General features: G+C 38.6%; 1 protein-coding gene across 4 annotated transcripts in view; it reads left to right on the forward strand.

The window, feature by feature from the left end:
• The window catches only part of LOC132323830 (interleukin-1 receptor type 1-like), a 21098-nt gene continuing 5075 nt past the window's right edge, over positions 1-16023 (forward strand). For 3 of the 4 annotated variants that reach the window (XM_059839546.1, XM_059839549.1, XM_059839547.1), the window contains exons 1-10: positions 1-147; positions 1529-1610; positions 2437-2705; positions 3752-3894; positions 5607-5838; positions 7330-7519; positions 8459-8633; positions 9786-9851; positions 13670-13790; positions 15125-15270. In XM_059839546.1, the coding sequence (XP_059695529.1) occupies positions 3804-3894; positions 5607-5838; positions 7330-7519; positions 8459-8633; positions 9786-9851; positions 13670-13790; positions 15125-15270 (1021 nt within the window). In that variant the 5' untranslated portion in view covers positions 1-147; positions 1529-1610; positions 2437-2705; positions 3752-3803. Of the gene's footprint in view, positions 148-1528; positions 1611-2436; positions 2706-3751; positions 3895-5193; positions 5328-5606; positions 5839-7329; positions 7520-8458; positions 8634-9785; positions 9852-13669; positions 13791-15124; positions 15271-16023 lie in introns of those variants that run through there. The other variant, XM_059839550.1, reaches the window with a different exon arrangement.

The following is a 16023-nucleotide window of genomic DNA, read 5'->3' on the forward strand; positions in this document are numbered from 1 at the left end:
GGCGGTTTGGGGCCGGTCCGGAGGCGGCCCATGGGCGGTCTGGGGCCGGTCCGGAGGCGGTGGCTGTGGCTCCCGGGCGAGGTGGGGAGCGCGGCCCCCGCTCCGCTAGTGGAGAGGGCAGAGGCAGCCGGCGGAGAGCGCAGGGAGGTGAGCGCAGGGCGGTGGGCTCTGTGGGAACCGCGCCTCGCTCAGTCCCTGGGCTGGGCTCGGCTCGACTTCCAGTGCCGCCTGCGTGGCAGGGAGGAGAGGAGAGGGCGGAGGGCTGCTGGGTGGGCTGAGGGGTGCAGGCTGGGGCCGGCTGGGCTTTTCCTTCCCCGCGTGTCTCCTGCCGCGCCGGGGCCTGTGTGCCTTCCTTGCTTGCCTGGGGGGCGGGGCTGGGGGGATCCCCCGACCGCCGCCCCCAGGCCGGTCGGGGTGCCCTGGCCAGGTGAGGTGCAGTGCTGACGGCTTCCAGAAAACCAGCACCGAGCCCTTGGGTTTGTTGATTTCAGCTGTGTTTTGAGGCCGGGTATGTTTCTGCGGGGTGTGTTGGCGCAGTCTCCCAATCTTTGTGGCTGCTGGTTTCTCGGCTTTTATGGTCCCAAATAGCTACCGTGGAAGTAGTTTTTTATTTTGCTTTATTGTCTGCTTCCTCGTTGTGTATCGCATTGTACAAACTCAGGTAGGAAGTACGAGGGACAAATGAAGTCTGTAGGAGTGCTAACGCTGCCACATTTTTTAAAGTACTTGTAACAGGAAGCGGGATAATGCTTGCCGTAAATCCTCTTGACCTGCTAAAACACTACAAAAACTATTTCTGTATTTATTTATTGCATAACTATGATCCGACGGGGTCTCTTTATTAACTGCTTGTGTGACAAGAGCAAGATTTTGGGTGAAAGAGATGCCTGTGTCCAACCCAGGAAGGAGCTGCTGCTCTGACAGTCCCAGACCTGTGCTGGTCACAGCCTTGACGGTGCTTGGCAGCAGCCTGGGGAGCCATAGCTTGGTAGGAGAGATCCATTAAAAGTTACCAAGCTGAATCAAGGCTCTCGTGTGCTTCCAGCCGCAGCTCTTAGGTTTAAATGATTTTCTTCAGGGACTCGAGAAAGCTTCAGGATGTGTTTGCTTTTCTTTTTCAGAAATGCAGCACTGCGCACTTAATTGACTTGGACCATTTGTACATGTTTAGATCCTTAAACAACAGGCTAAAAGGTTTTGCACAAAAGTATTTTAGAATGCAGAATCCTTAATTCAGATATTTTAATTCACATATTTTATGAGAAATGAGACACCTATCATTTATTTTTTTTGTATTACTGGTTTATTTTTTGGTATTACTCTCTCCTCCTGAGATTGAGACTTAATTTTTTTTAATACTTTACATCACTGTTTTTTGATAAATATTATTTTGTCTGTGTGAGCTGTTCAGGTTCTTTTAAATGCCTTCCAACAGTACATTGAGAATGATACTGGAAACTTAATAACTTAATTTGAATTTAAATAAAAAATGTGTCACATTAAAATTCTTATTGCTTCATATTGACAGGTATCAGGAGTTAAAATGACATAGAAAAGTATTCAAAGTATGGATTGTGAAATGAACTCCTTCCACTTGATACTTAAAGAAGGTACTGTATTCAATTTATTTGAATATTGATAAGGCTGCCCTTTTCTCTGGGGTTTAGACACACTTGTTGTCTCCAGTTTGATGTGGAACAGAATGAATAGGTGGCACTTCACTGTTGTAGAGTCAACCAGTGGTGGCCATTTATTTACAGCTACAGATACTGTTTTTGTTTCCTTCCTGTTGTTCTTTTGTAAAAGTTGGGGCCATTACCTGAACTTGAAGAAATTCACTTTCTGCTTTAGAACAGTTTATAGATTTAGAACAGTTAATACTGTCTCAAAGTTGTACTGGAATTTAGCTTGCAAAGCTGAATTATTGCAGGCTTCTGCAAACTATTGCAGGCTTCTTTGCATTTTGATGTAGCTTCACCAGAATACCTTGGATAATGGGTTTGTCTTATAGATACAACTTTTCTGCAGTTCTGCAGTTTGCAAGATTGTCTGGAAAGGAGACACAAGGACTAAAGTTTGTGGTCATTGAGTCCATGTCAGAATACCCTTATTATAATGCTAGATTATTATCTTGCCCTAAATTGAAGTATTTGTTTCCTTTTAGTCGTTGAACCTGTCTTACAAAGTTGCTTGACAGATATGTAACCTTGTGTTGTTTTTGACAGAAGCTTCTTTTCCTGAAGATACTTGCTAGAATTCTTGGTCAGTCTCTACTGCAAGTTTTGTTGCTCTTTTAAGTCATCACTCTGATGTACAGGGGCATGCTCCTGCTTTTACATTTGGGATATCTGTAGAAAATTTAGTTTTGTATGTGTATGCTGATGTCCAAACAACATGATTTGTAAAATGTTTTTTCCCTTTCTCTGCTTTTTACAGGTAAACTGAAACTCCAAAAATGATGACCTGCTCTTTGGCAAGATACAGGAAAAGCACTTACAAGGCAACTAAATAAGCACTGTGGTATGAGGATTTAGTCAGATAAACTGTCCAAAAGAGCTGTTTACCTGGAGACTGTTATGTTAAATTATTGAGCTCTGCACTGTGTGACTCTCACTAATACCCAGAACTTCTGCATATGAAATGCTTCAAAAGAAGGAACTGCTGTTACCTATTTGCAACTGAAGTGAATTACATTGGATATAAAAGTAAGTCATGGCTTACTTTTTCATGGAATCACTTATCTGCTTCCTTATCTTGCCATTTGTAGCTGGGTAGAAGGGAAATATTAACTAGGACCTGTGCAATAAATGTTTAGCAATGGACTGCTACATGTGAGACCAGCTTGCTTTAGAGTGAGAGGCAGCAGCATGCAAAACAATCAAAAGCTAAGGAGAGGCAAGACCACTGAATGCAGATCTTAGCCTACAATGACTGCCAGAAGGGAAAGGATTTAATTGTTTGCCACCTTGTTGAGAAAGCTTGGGGAGGTCTCTGATGATACCTTACCAGAAAAATGCTGGTGCATCTAGAGGGAAGCAGGACTTGATTAAGGTTCAGAGTTTCATAGAAGCCACTTGTGGGCTATGAGGGCAGTGGTTGTGTGTTCAGTCTTGTCTTTGTTGGAGAAAACTAAAAAAAAAGACCTGAGGTGTGAATTGAAACTACAATTCTTGGACATTTTTTTTTGTGTCTGACCGCAGCAATTCATATTAGCTGTGGTTTCCACAGACATTTGGCTTTAGATGCCAGTTTTAAGTGGCAGATGACAATGGAGTTACTGTATACTTGTCCTTCTGCAAAGAACTGCAAGTTACTGCTCTTAAAAGCTGCTTCGGCTGTATAAGAACAGTTCAAAGAAGGAAACCTTGTACATGTCTGTGATTGTGACTCCTGAAAGCATTTGGAAAGAAGAGTAGATTAATCAAGCTTGTTTTTAAATTATGCAGTATAGCTTAAATCCCTATGCTAGTATAATTTTTCTTTGCTTGAAGGTTTTGTGGTATTTTTTTTTATTTGTTTGTTTAACTATGCTGGCAAAAGACTATTACACTTATGCAAGAGTTATTCCATTGGGATAGTTCTAGTTCCAGGAAAAGTTCTAGTAGAAACCTGAAAACTGAGCAGCTGTTTGTGAAGGCCAAGAGTTTCTTGTAGTTGAAATCTTCAGTGACTGGGGCTAAATTACCAAATCCATGTTTTCCCTCCCCACGATGACTAATGCTTCTTCTGATTTTTTTTTTTTTTTCTTAAGGAGTAATGCAGGGTGCAGAGGACAGTGCAGCTTGAACAGTCTTACCACACCAATGGAAAAAACTTCTGGTTTGCAGCAAAATATGACATCAATATTTTTGCTCATTGGTCATTTCATTGTACTGATACCTCTCTTCAGTGCTGGTAGGTTAAATGCTTTGTGGGAATTATCATTTTAAAAAAGAAAATCTGCATGAGATGAGTTGTGTGTATTTAGTACGAAAGAGTTACTGAGAACAAGTAGTGAGTTTGGGGTTTGTTTTTGCTTTAGCATATTGACAATAGCTGAATGCCTCTGCTGGGTTCAAATTCCACTGGGGATGTCATGGACAAATGGAGATAATTTTTTTTTAAATGTAGGCACAGAAATTTACGGCTCTGAGGCTTTGATTAGCCTCTCCATGTTTCTTATGAAGAAATCCCAAAGTAATTGGCTTCCTTGACTTAAGGTTAACTATAGAGTGCCTTCTTCATGAGACTTTCTGTGTGTCTAGTCCTGAAAGCACTAAGGCTGAGTTTTCTATACAATTAAATCAGTAATATTTTTAACAATAGGTCTGGTATTTCAGTAAAGTTTAGAACTATAAAAGTTAATTATGCTTGTTATGCTACTCTTGGCATAAGCAGTCTAATGCTAATGTGTCTGAATTAGGTTAAACTATATGGAGAACTACTTGAAGTTTTTAAATGGGAAGGCAGTGATATTAGAAAGATTAGTGAAGACTTTATTTATTTTGAAATTGAATAGATTAACTTTGTATTTGTACAGCCATTCAGCAAGATTTGTAAAATCAGTTCAACCTGATGTTTTGCAGTTTCATAAAAATTCAGTGTTGGACATAAAATCACAGAATGCTTTGGATTGGAAGGGTCCTTAAAGATGATCAGTCACTGGTCCAACCCCCCTGCCATGAGCAGGGACACCTTTCACTAGACCAGGTTGCTCAAAGTCCCATTCAGCCTTGCCTTGAACATTTCCAGGGATGGGGCACCTGCAGCTTCTCTGGAAAAATGTATGCAAAAGCTTGAAGGTTTTACAATCTGCTTTATAGCCAAATGGTTAGCTCTGTTTGTGCTACAGTAGTATTCTCCAGTAAGTTTTTGTTTGCCTGTTTGGCTCTTGATAACTTTTTGCGATATCTGTCATTTTTTTCTCTAATTTTTTTTGGCTGGTGTTGAAAGAAATGCTTCCTAAGCTGCATGATTGTGTCCTGTCAACTCATTACACAGGCATAATTATAAAAACGATGTTTACATTGGCTTTTTTCTGTGATGTTCTGAATAATGGGTCTCCTGGTTAAAGGTGAAAATGTAGGAAGGAAATAATACATTATGGTCACAAGACTTCTTTATCTAAATCCTTTCTAAATCCTTTATCTCTCCATATTTTTTTTCCCTGATTTCTTTTTTTTTTTTTTTTTTTTTTTTTTTTTGGCCCCTCAGTCCTAGTGGCAGAATACTGTCAGGAGGTCTGCACTGCTGCTGTTTGCTCTGTGCTTTACATAGATAGTATTTACTCTAAGACTCTGGCAATTCTGCAAAAGTACTAGCATGGTTAAATAACAAGGACATGGCAGGTAAATTGAGAAGCTTGGAGTTGCCTGATGAATCCCATGGATCTTCTTACACTCTGGTTTGCAATGAGGCTGTTTGACTTGCACTTGCTTATTGCTGGCTACTTTAACATGATGTTTTAATGGTAAATTGTTACAGAAAATTTCTCTGTGTGGTTACACAGTAATTCTGTGTAACTTGGAATGGGTGTTATACTTCTTAAACATAAAAGTATTGAAATTAAAAGCATTGATCTTTTTTCCCTTTTTTTCTTTTTTCTTTTTTCATTTTTTTTTTAACAGAAGGGTGTGTTATTTGTGATTACTTTGTGCTTGTTGGAGAGCCTATAGCTATTAATTGCCCAATAATTACATTGCCAGTGCTTCACTCTGATTACAATTTGACATGGTATAAAAATGGTAGTGCTACAGCAGTGACCACAGAGAGAGATGCCAGGATCCACCAGCGAGAGGGCTTGCTTTGGTTTATTCCTGCTATGCTGGAAGATTCTGGACTTTATGAATGCAATATAAGGTAAGAAAGGAAACGAGTGGATTGCTGATGCTTGCAAGGGAAACTTGAGTGTACAAAACTTCTTGTTTTAGATAAAACACTTGGATCAGTTGAAAGCGCTGTTTTCACCATTCTTTTAGTTTCTACATGCTGCCTGTGTTTCTTTGCTATTCCATGCATTTAGTACTGCAGAAGTGGTTCATACAGAAGACTCTTTATCTTAAAGCATGACAATACTAAAAATGGTCTGTGGGGGTGGTTGGTTGTTTTGTTTGTTTTGGATGAAGTGTAATGTCACAGGAAAACGCCTTAACCTCTTTGGCTCTTCCTGTGTTCAAATTGGTGTTTGATACTGACAGATCAGAAGAACACTGGTTTCTTTGTAGGACAAGGCTAAGAGGAGCAAACAGTGCATTTTATCACCACACAGACTTCTGGGGAGCTTAGTAACTTTTTGGAAGTCTTACTAGAAATCCACAAGTTAAAAAGCTAAAAACAGTTTTATGATTTATTTTAAAATATTGCCATTACTGGTCAAAAATGAGAATACATTAAAAGAGCAAAGCAGTGTCTTAGACAGCTTTAGAGACTGAAAATAATGTGTCTCTACTACTACTCAAATGATCTGAGTGCACAGAGAACTAAAAAGGAATAGATTCTTTGAAAAGTATCTATGTCTAGCTTTTTTAGTATTTTAAAGCTCTGGCTAGATCAATCTAGCCAAGCACTGGACTTCACTACTTAGATTGTCAAATCTTTTTTACAGTAGTTGAAATTCACTGTGTGCTGAACAGGAAATTAGGTTTGGGAATACATATATAAAATGTTCCTTTCTCATGATGTTGCCACAACACACTGAGAATAGCCAGTATAGACTTTTCAGGTGGCCCTAAATTTGATTTAGTAGCTTGTAGGTATGTGTACTGGTGTGCATAGAGTTGTGTTGGAGGGGTTTGGGTTGTGAATGATCAGCAAAAACTTCCAATGTCGTTAGGCACATTCCTCCACTGGAGTTTACCATGAAACCAAAACTGGAAGTCAAAAGACATGTAATCCATTCGAAGCTACCTAGCTGCATAATTTTAATTTAGCCTTTCCTGCTATGGTTTTAGGTACTTGAGGTATGAGATGTGTTCCTGTGGGCATCTCACATCCTTGGCTTACATAATATCAGCAGAACAAAAAACTTGCTGAGGTTCAGTCGTATTAACTGTAAGCAACATTTTGTGCATCAGACACTTAAGCCTTAACTGCAGCTCTGAGAAGTCCTGACGCCCCCGCTCATGTGTCCAGAGCAAATTCCATTTCTGCTCAGAGCATGAACTCAGAGCTTATTCCCATTTCTTCACGTGAAACAGAGGCTGAGAGGCTGAGAATGGTGTTTACAAACTGAGGGAATATAGCAGGGGTGTTCTAGAGGAAAGACTGGTAGAGATGCTGAAGTCTCTCTCCCTTACTTGCTAGAAATAACTCACTGTTAATTACATGACTTATCTGCTGTTCTAATTACAGGAGCCTTAACCACTCTAACAAAAAAACGATAAACTTAACAGTTTTTAAGAATGATAATGGATTATGTTTTAATGGAAAAATGAAGTTTGAACAAAAAGTGACGAGCACGAATACCGGAAAGATTATATGCCCTGATCTAGAACAATTTAAAAATGAAGACAATAATCAGCCTGAAGTACATTGGTATAAGGTAATGAGCATGTGTATTTCATATATACAAGTTGCAAAATGTATTATTTAAAATGTCTTATGAAGTAACTGAAAAGCAGCTTTTGGAAGGGAAGGTTTATTTTCTCTGCAGTTTGAGTACGGCATGAGTGTGAATAAGATTTGTACAATTCTGGTTTATCCTTTGATTATTTTATGTAGATAATAGGTTTTAAAACTTGTATGTTTCTGTAAATAGAAGGCTTTGCATAATTAAGTTTCTCAGAATATTAGGCATTGTTGACCACGCTGTGGTATTCTTATGCTGCTTACTTTGGTCCTATGTAAATGCTCTGTAGACTGTGCAGGCTCGAAAACATGTATTTTATCTGTTATAAGGTAAAAGTCTAAACAGTTCAACTCCTAATTCTGATGCTGTTATTAAAGCAGCTACATGGGCCTATACATGTTAAATAACCTATGTGCAGCACCTATACATCTTTTGAGGTGAAGAGATTTTCCACTGCTTTTAGGTCAAGGAAGAGAAGGAAGCTTTTTTCCCAGAAATTGCATTGCCACAGAAATGGGGATACACCCAAACAGCAGGAGGCACTGCTACAGGAACTCTTTCATCACAGAGAAATCGGGGTGGAGGCATGTGTTCTCATAAACTCTGGTGCATGTGTAATAACTTCTACTACACCTGAGATAGAAAACTCAAGCTGGTAATGTAGGCTGTGAACTAAAGCACAGTGTTTGGAAACTTAAAGGGTTGGCTGCAGTGATTTTTTTTAAAAGTGCAAATGAGGAAGATGTTATCAGACTTTGTTAGACTGTGGTAATGCTTGGGAAAGAATCCACATCATGACTTTCAAAGAACTCGGTGTTTGCCAAATATTTTAATCGTCAGAAGAGTACAGTAACCGATTTGTCAGATTTTTTTTAGTTCCCTTTAAGTCACAGGTACCTTTGATGTGTTTAGGAGTGTAAACCTGGATTTCTTGAAGACAAGCGACTTCTTTTGGCAGAGGGTGAAAATGCTGTCTTGATTCGCAATATAACTGTGCAAGACAGAGGAAACTACACGTGCCATATGGTGTACACATATATGGGAAAACAATTTAATGTTTCAAGAACCATAAGCCTAGAGGTTAAAGGTGAGTGCATGAGGTTATTCTCTTTTTGGCTCTGCTGTAACCATCGGTATGCAGGCATAAGATACTTGGCACGTTACTTTTCAGCTCTGTGAAATTAGAGTTGTAAGTCTTCTTTAATTTATTCCTGAACATAAAATTGAAAGGCAGTGTGGCATGTTGCTGCCCTTGAGCATTGCTTTTGAGGAAGAATTGTCATGGGGAAATGAGTAATGCAGGGTTAGGAATGAGAATTAGAAGAAAGCAGTGGTTCCTGGGGTGGAGGCAGTGCTTTTGCCAAAACAAATAGTGCACCATTAAAGTAAATAAACTTAAAAATAGAAGATTTTTTTTCTGAGACTATCACAGCAAACCTTACCTGCTTGAAGCCCTCTTGGTGAACTTGCTTCTCCATTGATGGGAAAGGAGATGTGATAAGCTGGATAAATAATAAAAAAGCTAATAAATCTTCCTTTTGGAAGGAATTGGCTAACTGTTGGCACTTGGTTGTGCTTTTCTGCTGTCTCACTCTGCCAGTAGTGTAATTTATTGCACTTACCATTGTGATTATGTCTTTGTGGGCAATGTTGCTGGTGACCTGACTAGTAACATGATAAAAGTCCTATCAGAATAGTTGTCTGGAGGCAGCAGGTTTTTAGGTGAAACCAAAATTCTGACTTTATATAGGAGATATAAGAACAGTGGGTTGTTGACAACCAATCTGTACATCGTGCAGAATGATATGATTCCAGCCCAGTTTATGTTTTTTTAAACTTTTAGTTAAAAAAAAATTATCTAGGAAGTCATTGATACAATCTTTTTTCTCTTCCTTATCCATCTCTGAATAAATTAATTGAGTTTTTTGGTTTTGTTGTTGTTTCTTGGTTTTGTGCTACTTTCATGTCTGCTGCCAGTAAATTTGAGATTTTTTTTAAAGCATTTTAAAGGGTTTTTTTGTTTTTATTTGTTAGTTTGGAAGCTAAAACAGAATAATTTGGAGAGAGTAGAACAAATATGAGATGTTTGTGTTGTAAATTTGAAACTTGTAGTAGTATGGCAGTAAAATAATACCAAACAATAAAACCAAACCCACTGTAAAACCAAAGCTATTGTCAATTGAACTTCGTTGTGGATCTTTTCCTGCCTGAAGATTTTATTTTTCTTTGTTTTGGTTAGAAAAACCACTGCAGATGCAACCAGAGTTTATTTATCCAAGGAACAATACAATTGAGGTAGAACTTGGTAAGTAGTGACTCTTTAAGAGATCATTAACTTTAATGAAACAAATGAGCTCCTGGTCTTTTTGAAAAAAATGTGAACAGTTCCACAGAGTTCAGCAAGACTGGGACGTAAGTATGTGGATTGAGAATATCTGGAAGACAGGGGATAGATAATAGAATGTGATTCCCACAAATAATTTATGGGGGGAAGTAACTGTGCCTAAGATTGGAGTCCCTTGACCAGCAGTGTTGTGCAAGATGCATTTATTTATTTTTTTATTTATTTATTTTCTGTTATTTCCATCTGTCCTTTTTACAATTTCTCAGTGTTTGTGTCTTGATGTATCCTCAGTATCTGTGGAAATATGGTTTATGTACATGTAGCATGTTAGGATAGCTAGCAGTTGACCTGTTCAGGTCAACTTTCTCTTCCTATATGTTTCCTGTCTCCCTTCCCTCTGCACAACCTGGATTTTATTCCTTGTTTTAGGGTAATACAGGTTTTGGATACTGGTCTTTTGTGAAACAGTGAGTTGGTAGTTGATGTATATCCCAGGTACTGTTTATCTTGGAAATTTCTTCAATAAGAGATTCTGGATATGAAGAATAACTTCTTCACAGAGAGGACAGCTGGGCAGTGCAGCAAGCTGCCCAGAAAAGTTGTGATGTCTATCTTTAGAGCTTTTAGAACCTGACTGAATAAGTCTCTGAGCAGCCTGACCTGACCTCAGAATCAGGCCATACTTTGAGTGGGAAATTGGATTGAAGACCTCTCTTTCAACCTCAGTTGTTCTGTAATTCTCTGGGCCAAGTATATAGTGTTACAGTCTTTTCCCAAGCCAAGTTACATGTGTTTAAAGTGCTCCACATGTCAGGCAGTTGTGTTCTCCTGACAAAGTCCAGAAGAATGAGATTGGAGCTGCTTAAACTGTATTTTTAAAAATCACTTAAAGGGGGCTGTTTCAAACAAAATATTTAACCGGGCTTTAACTGATTTTGGAGAAGCGTGATTGGCTATTTACTAGAATTTCTTAGTACAGGAAGCAGTTTTGTAATCTTTTGAGGAATTAGATCATTAGAGAAGCTCTGAGAAAAGGTTGCATTTGGACTCTGGCACCACATGGGAGGTTAGGCCAGGGCATTGTGGATTTTTTTTTATGTGCATCACCCTCCTGGAATCTCACATAACACATTTACTTTTGCTGTTGCCTTTTCTGACATTGAACTTGTAAATTGTGTGCAGCAGGTGTTGTTTTCTCCTATTAAAGCTTCGTGTTTCTTTTTGTATCATGTGAAACATTTTTGTCTGTCCCAAATTCTAGCTTTCAGTATATATGGTATTAAATTGGATGGCACTGAAACGCTGGTGGGTTTTGTGTGTGTGTGTTTAGGGTTGTTTTGGGGTTTTAGTGTTTTTTTTGTCCTTTTCCTTTCTATTCTTCCTCAATAGCTTGTGAAAGATAAAGACTTATTCTGAAGTTGCTAGGTTCTGGTGGGGATTGGTGGATTTTGACCAGAATTGAATGTGAATGTGCTTTAACAGAAATTACGTTCTTCCAAAGTCCAGAAGGCTTTGTTTTTAAACAGTGAGAATATTCAGGATCTGATACAAATATTATTTTAAAAGCTTACAGTCCTGTGGTCTTCAGATAGTTATTTAATTCTGTTGAAATAATCTGGAATCGCTCAGCAGCCCCTTCTTTTCTGGTAATTACATCTTCCCTGTCTTCATTACAAACAATACATGCCTGAAAAACTTTCAGTTCTTTCACTATTAAGAAAATTTGTTCACCAGATTTTGGATAAAATAAGGAGACTTTCTATAGTGATTATTTTACCTAACATAACCCTAATTTTTGTGTGTAAATGTGACTTTTTCCTTGTAACTGTAACTGTGGAAGAAATGAAGTACTGTTACAGGTTACAGTCCGGCTTCTCTGTACTGTATCTCCCACCCATGAAAGTATCATGTGAGTCTCATCCCCAGTTTTGACTGGTAGTTATATAATTTAATTTAGAAAAGCTCTTACTGATGCAGCCTCTACTCAGGAGGAATCTGATCTGCAGGCTCTTATATTTACTGAAGGCAGTGTTAAGGTTTTTTCCAATCCTTGACAGTATTTTCTGAGCAATTTATTAGTCCATGGGCTGGCTGTGACTCTCAGCCTAAGTCATTAAGACTATGTTATAGGACAACTTGTTTAGACTCCTTCTTGTAGAATTTGGTCCATATTTGTTACAGCTTGGACACAGCATTAATTAAAAGTTGTGCTGTTGTATTGTTCAGTGCTTTGGACCACCTAGGATGAGCAAACCTTGATTGCCTTACAGACATTAGAGTAATAGCCACAGTGAGACTAAAAGGAGACTCCAGCCACAAAGTGGTTTTATTGTGACTACTGAGATCTACAAATGATTCCCTATTGCAGGGACACTTCTTAAAGGAATTTGATGAGATTTGGTTTTGATTGTTTTAAAATGACATTGCCGTTCAAATATTCAATATTCTCTGTCCAGTATCTTCAATGGACTGAGGGAAAAAAATAAAACCTCCTACTGCATGTCTGGCTGTGGGGCAGAATCTTTAAGCCGCTTGTATGGAAGCAGTATATGATTTTTGAATGAGAAGTAGCAGAAGGTGGTGTAGAAACTTAACAGTGCATTCATGAATGTGTGGGCATGGAGTGCTTGAGGGTTTTTTTTTAAAATATTGTTCAATGCACTGAATCACATCTTAAAATGTATTGTTGTGGTAGGAGGACATGAGGGAAGAGATCAGGCAGCATCTCTGATTTCTGTGCAAACTCTTGTTCAAGTAACTGCTTTCCATGTGAGCTAAAGGTTTATTCCATACTTTTGTTAGAGACCATCCCTTGGTGGAAGCATCTAGATCTGATGCGGTTCTAGGAAATGAAAGACTAAGATCTTTACATAGGCCAGCTGAGAGAGCCCATCTTCTCCTATCAAATCCTAACTTCCATGGGTAAAATACAGAAGGAAAGGAATCCAAGAAAGCTGCTTACCTTCCTGTACATGGAGCTTACTGAGGTACATTGGCAATATATACATTTTGCAAATTGGCTTGCTTAGTACTGAGGTGTTCTGTAAGATCTGGACTCTTGGTGGCAAAGGAGCTGAGTGACAGGAGAGCTTGCTCTGGAAGTAAAGTGTTAATATTCAGAAACCATCCCAGTGGACAGTGCTGGCCAAAAGATCCTGATTTGGTGTAAAGATATGCATGGTCACTAAGAATGGGATTCAGCTCCCAGATGTAAGTTGTCTGCACATGGGTATGTGCATATGATCCGAGGTCCTTAACTCAGGCCAGTATCAGCAGGAGCTCAATTCATTGCCTACACAAAGAGTGCTGTTTTGGGTGGTCTGGCTGCTCTAGCAGTGCAGTTTTCTTGAAGATTTGGAGTCCTGACAACTCCATATGGATACCTTGGATGCTTGAGAGCATCTCAGATGTCACCATAGGTGTACATGCAACCGATGTTACACCCTGGAGATCTTTCAGTGGAGTCTGGAGAGTCATTCAGTTAAGGTATCTACTTTAATGTGAGTGGACTTCAGTAGAGATGAACTCTGTTACTAGCTTAGGCACCTAGCTTGTTTGTAGATGTGAGCGTTTAAACCCTTACATTTAGGGTGGAATTTATACCCAGATTGTAGACATCCAACTCTGAATTACAAATGGATGAGTTTAAAGGACTTTGCTTTTCATAAAGTAAGTAGGTTTCTTTTATTTCCCTCCTTTGCCCAACTGTTCCCTCATCACTTGATTCTGCTCCTATTGCAAGACCTTCAGTTTCTGTGTTTACATTTGTTTTTTTGTAGGCTCTCGTGTAGTTATGGAGTGTAACATATCAAGTGGCATAAATGGCTTGATTCCATTCTGGCAAGTTAATGATGAGGATGTTGATATCTTTGATAAAACCTACAGAGAACAGTTTTATGAGTAAGTATACATTGAATTAGTAGTGCATATGTAGGTGAAGTAATCTGCAGTAATGTACAGTGAATTCATTACAAAGTAGACTACTAGTCAAATGTCACTAGTCATTGAAAGGCTGATTAGAAGTCTGTATCAAACACAAGTATGTTCCTATTACTTAGTTTTAAAAGAATAACATTTAATTATAAATACTGTGTTTGATACAAATAGAATGAAGCAATCATGTAGATTTTATAATGCTATTGTGAAATGCAATTTTGTAAGGCTTAGTTATGCATTTTTTCTTATGTGGATTTTTTTTCCAATAGTACGTAAAGCTTGTCCTCTATCATTAATATGGGAAAGATAGATTGTTCCAAAATAAAGAGTCACCCAACTTATTTTTATTTGTGAAAATAGTCCTTTTTAAAGTACAGACACAACTCCTAATCCTCAAGAACACAAAGCAGAAACTCTTGTTGCAGGACATTTAGGTTCCAGTGTTTGACTACACTGAAGTAAAAAAAGTGTTCAGATGGAATTTCAGATGGGAAAGTCATTCAGTTTGTGTTCATAGCCTCTTGTCCAGTCAGTGCACACTACTGAAAGGAGCCTGGCTCCCTCTTCTCCACTCCTCCCATCAGGTATTAACACACATTGATGAGATCCATCCCCTGCCCCCAAACTTTCTCTTCTCCAAGCTGAGCAGTCCCTGCTCTCTTGTCTGACAGATGCTCCAATTCCTTATCTGTCACATTACTGCACCAGCAAATCCATCCATCTCTTGCACTAGGCAGCCCAAAACTGGCCCCACTACTCCAGGTGTGACCTCACCAGTGCTGAACATCACTGAAGGATCATTTCCCTTAACCTGCTGGCAGTGTATTTTCTAATGCAGTCCAGGATGCCTGGGGTCTGGTTACTCCTGCTCATATGAAGGATTTGCATTTTGCTTTGAACTTCATGAGGTTTTTTTTTTGTTTGTTTGTTTGTTTGTTTTTTTTTTTTTTTCATTTGTCCATCCTGTCAAGGTTCCTCTGGATGCTGGCTGTTGTATCAGGCATCCCTCTGAGTTTTGTGTCACCTGCAAAAGTGCTAATGGTGCACTCTGTCCAACTCGGGGGAAAAACCCAACAAACCCAACCCAAAAAAACCTGGAACAACTAATCCCAGTATGTTTTTAGTTCATGAAATTGTTAGTTACAGAAGTATATTTACTGTGCTTCACTAGTTTCTTAGGTTTATAGAGATAAAAAAATTAATGTCTTTGTATTTGTGGATAGATGAATCTGGCTTATATTCAGCATAGATATTCAGTTATGTACAGATGTTTTCCTTGTACCTGCTTTTTATGACAGAGAGGGGTTGCCTCATGGACTTGCTGTGTCTGGAACAAAATTTAACATTTCAAAAGTGACAGTAAAGGACTATGCTCATAAGTTCTTCTGCCACTTTATATATGGTTCTCAACAATTTACAGCCTACATCAAATTGGAACACCCAGGTAAGAGATCTCTTCTTGATAAAATGGTGATCATTGACTTATTTGTTAGTTAGTTTTACAATGCCCTACTTAAAATTAAAGCTGTGTGATGTACTTTTATGCAAAATGGGCAGTGCATCTCAGTACCTTTCTTTGTGAATTTTTTTATCACATTCTTAGCAAGATGAAAGAAAATAGTGCTTTTGATTTGCTTTGTCTTCTCTCATTCAATATTTAGGGATTGAAAGTGAATATGAGCTCCAACTTGTTACATGACTGTAATTTCTTCATAAAAATTATCAGGGTAGGATTTAACTTCAGAAATTATTTAATGCATTGACTAAAACATGCAGTTTGTGGAGGGTGTTTGTTTTAAGGACAGTAAATGGGTAGGTTCGCTGACAGGTCATTGAAGGGGCAGAGACAATGGAAAGCTAGTTGGTCTGGGGAGATTAGCAGGTCAGGAAATCACCTTCCCACCTTTGACTTCCTTGCTTTCTGGCTGATAGAATTTTGTACAAGAATTCTCATTCTACTGCTGTGCTGGGTTATATGTCAATATTTTATTTTGGTGTTTCAGCTGAAGAGTAGCCTCATTTATCATATTTTTGAGGTATTTTTTCTCTGAAAGATAAAAGTAGGCTTCTCAGATATTAGTAATGTCAAATAGCATACATTAAACAGTTTGTCCTGTACTTTCACTCCTTTCAAAACAAAAGTATTTTAATGATTAAACAATTTTGAGCAATCCTTGTCTTTCCATGGTTTTAGCTT

The sequence above is a fragment of the Haemorhous mexicanus genome, chromosome 2, assembly GCF_027477595.1.
Source record: "Haemorhous mexicanus isolate bHaeMex1 chromosome 2, bHaeMex1.pri, whole genome shotgun sequence".
In the NCBI taxonomy this organism is placed as follows: Eukaryota; Metazoa; Chordata; class Aves; order Passeriformes; family Fringillidae; genus Haemorhous; species Haemorhous mexicanus.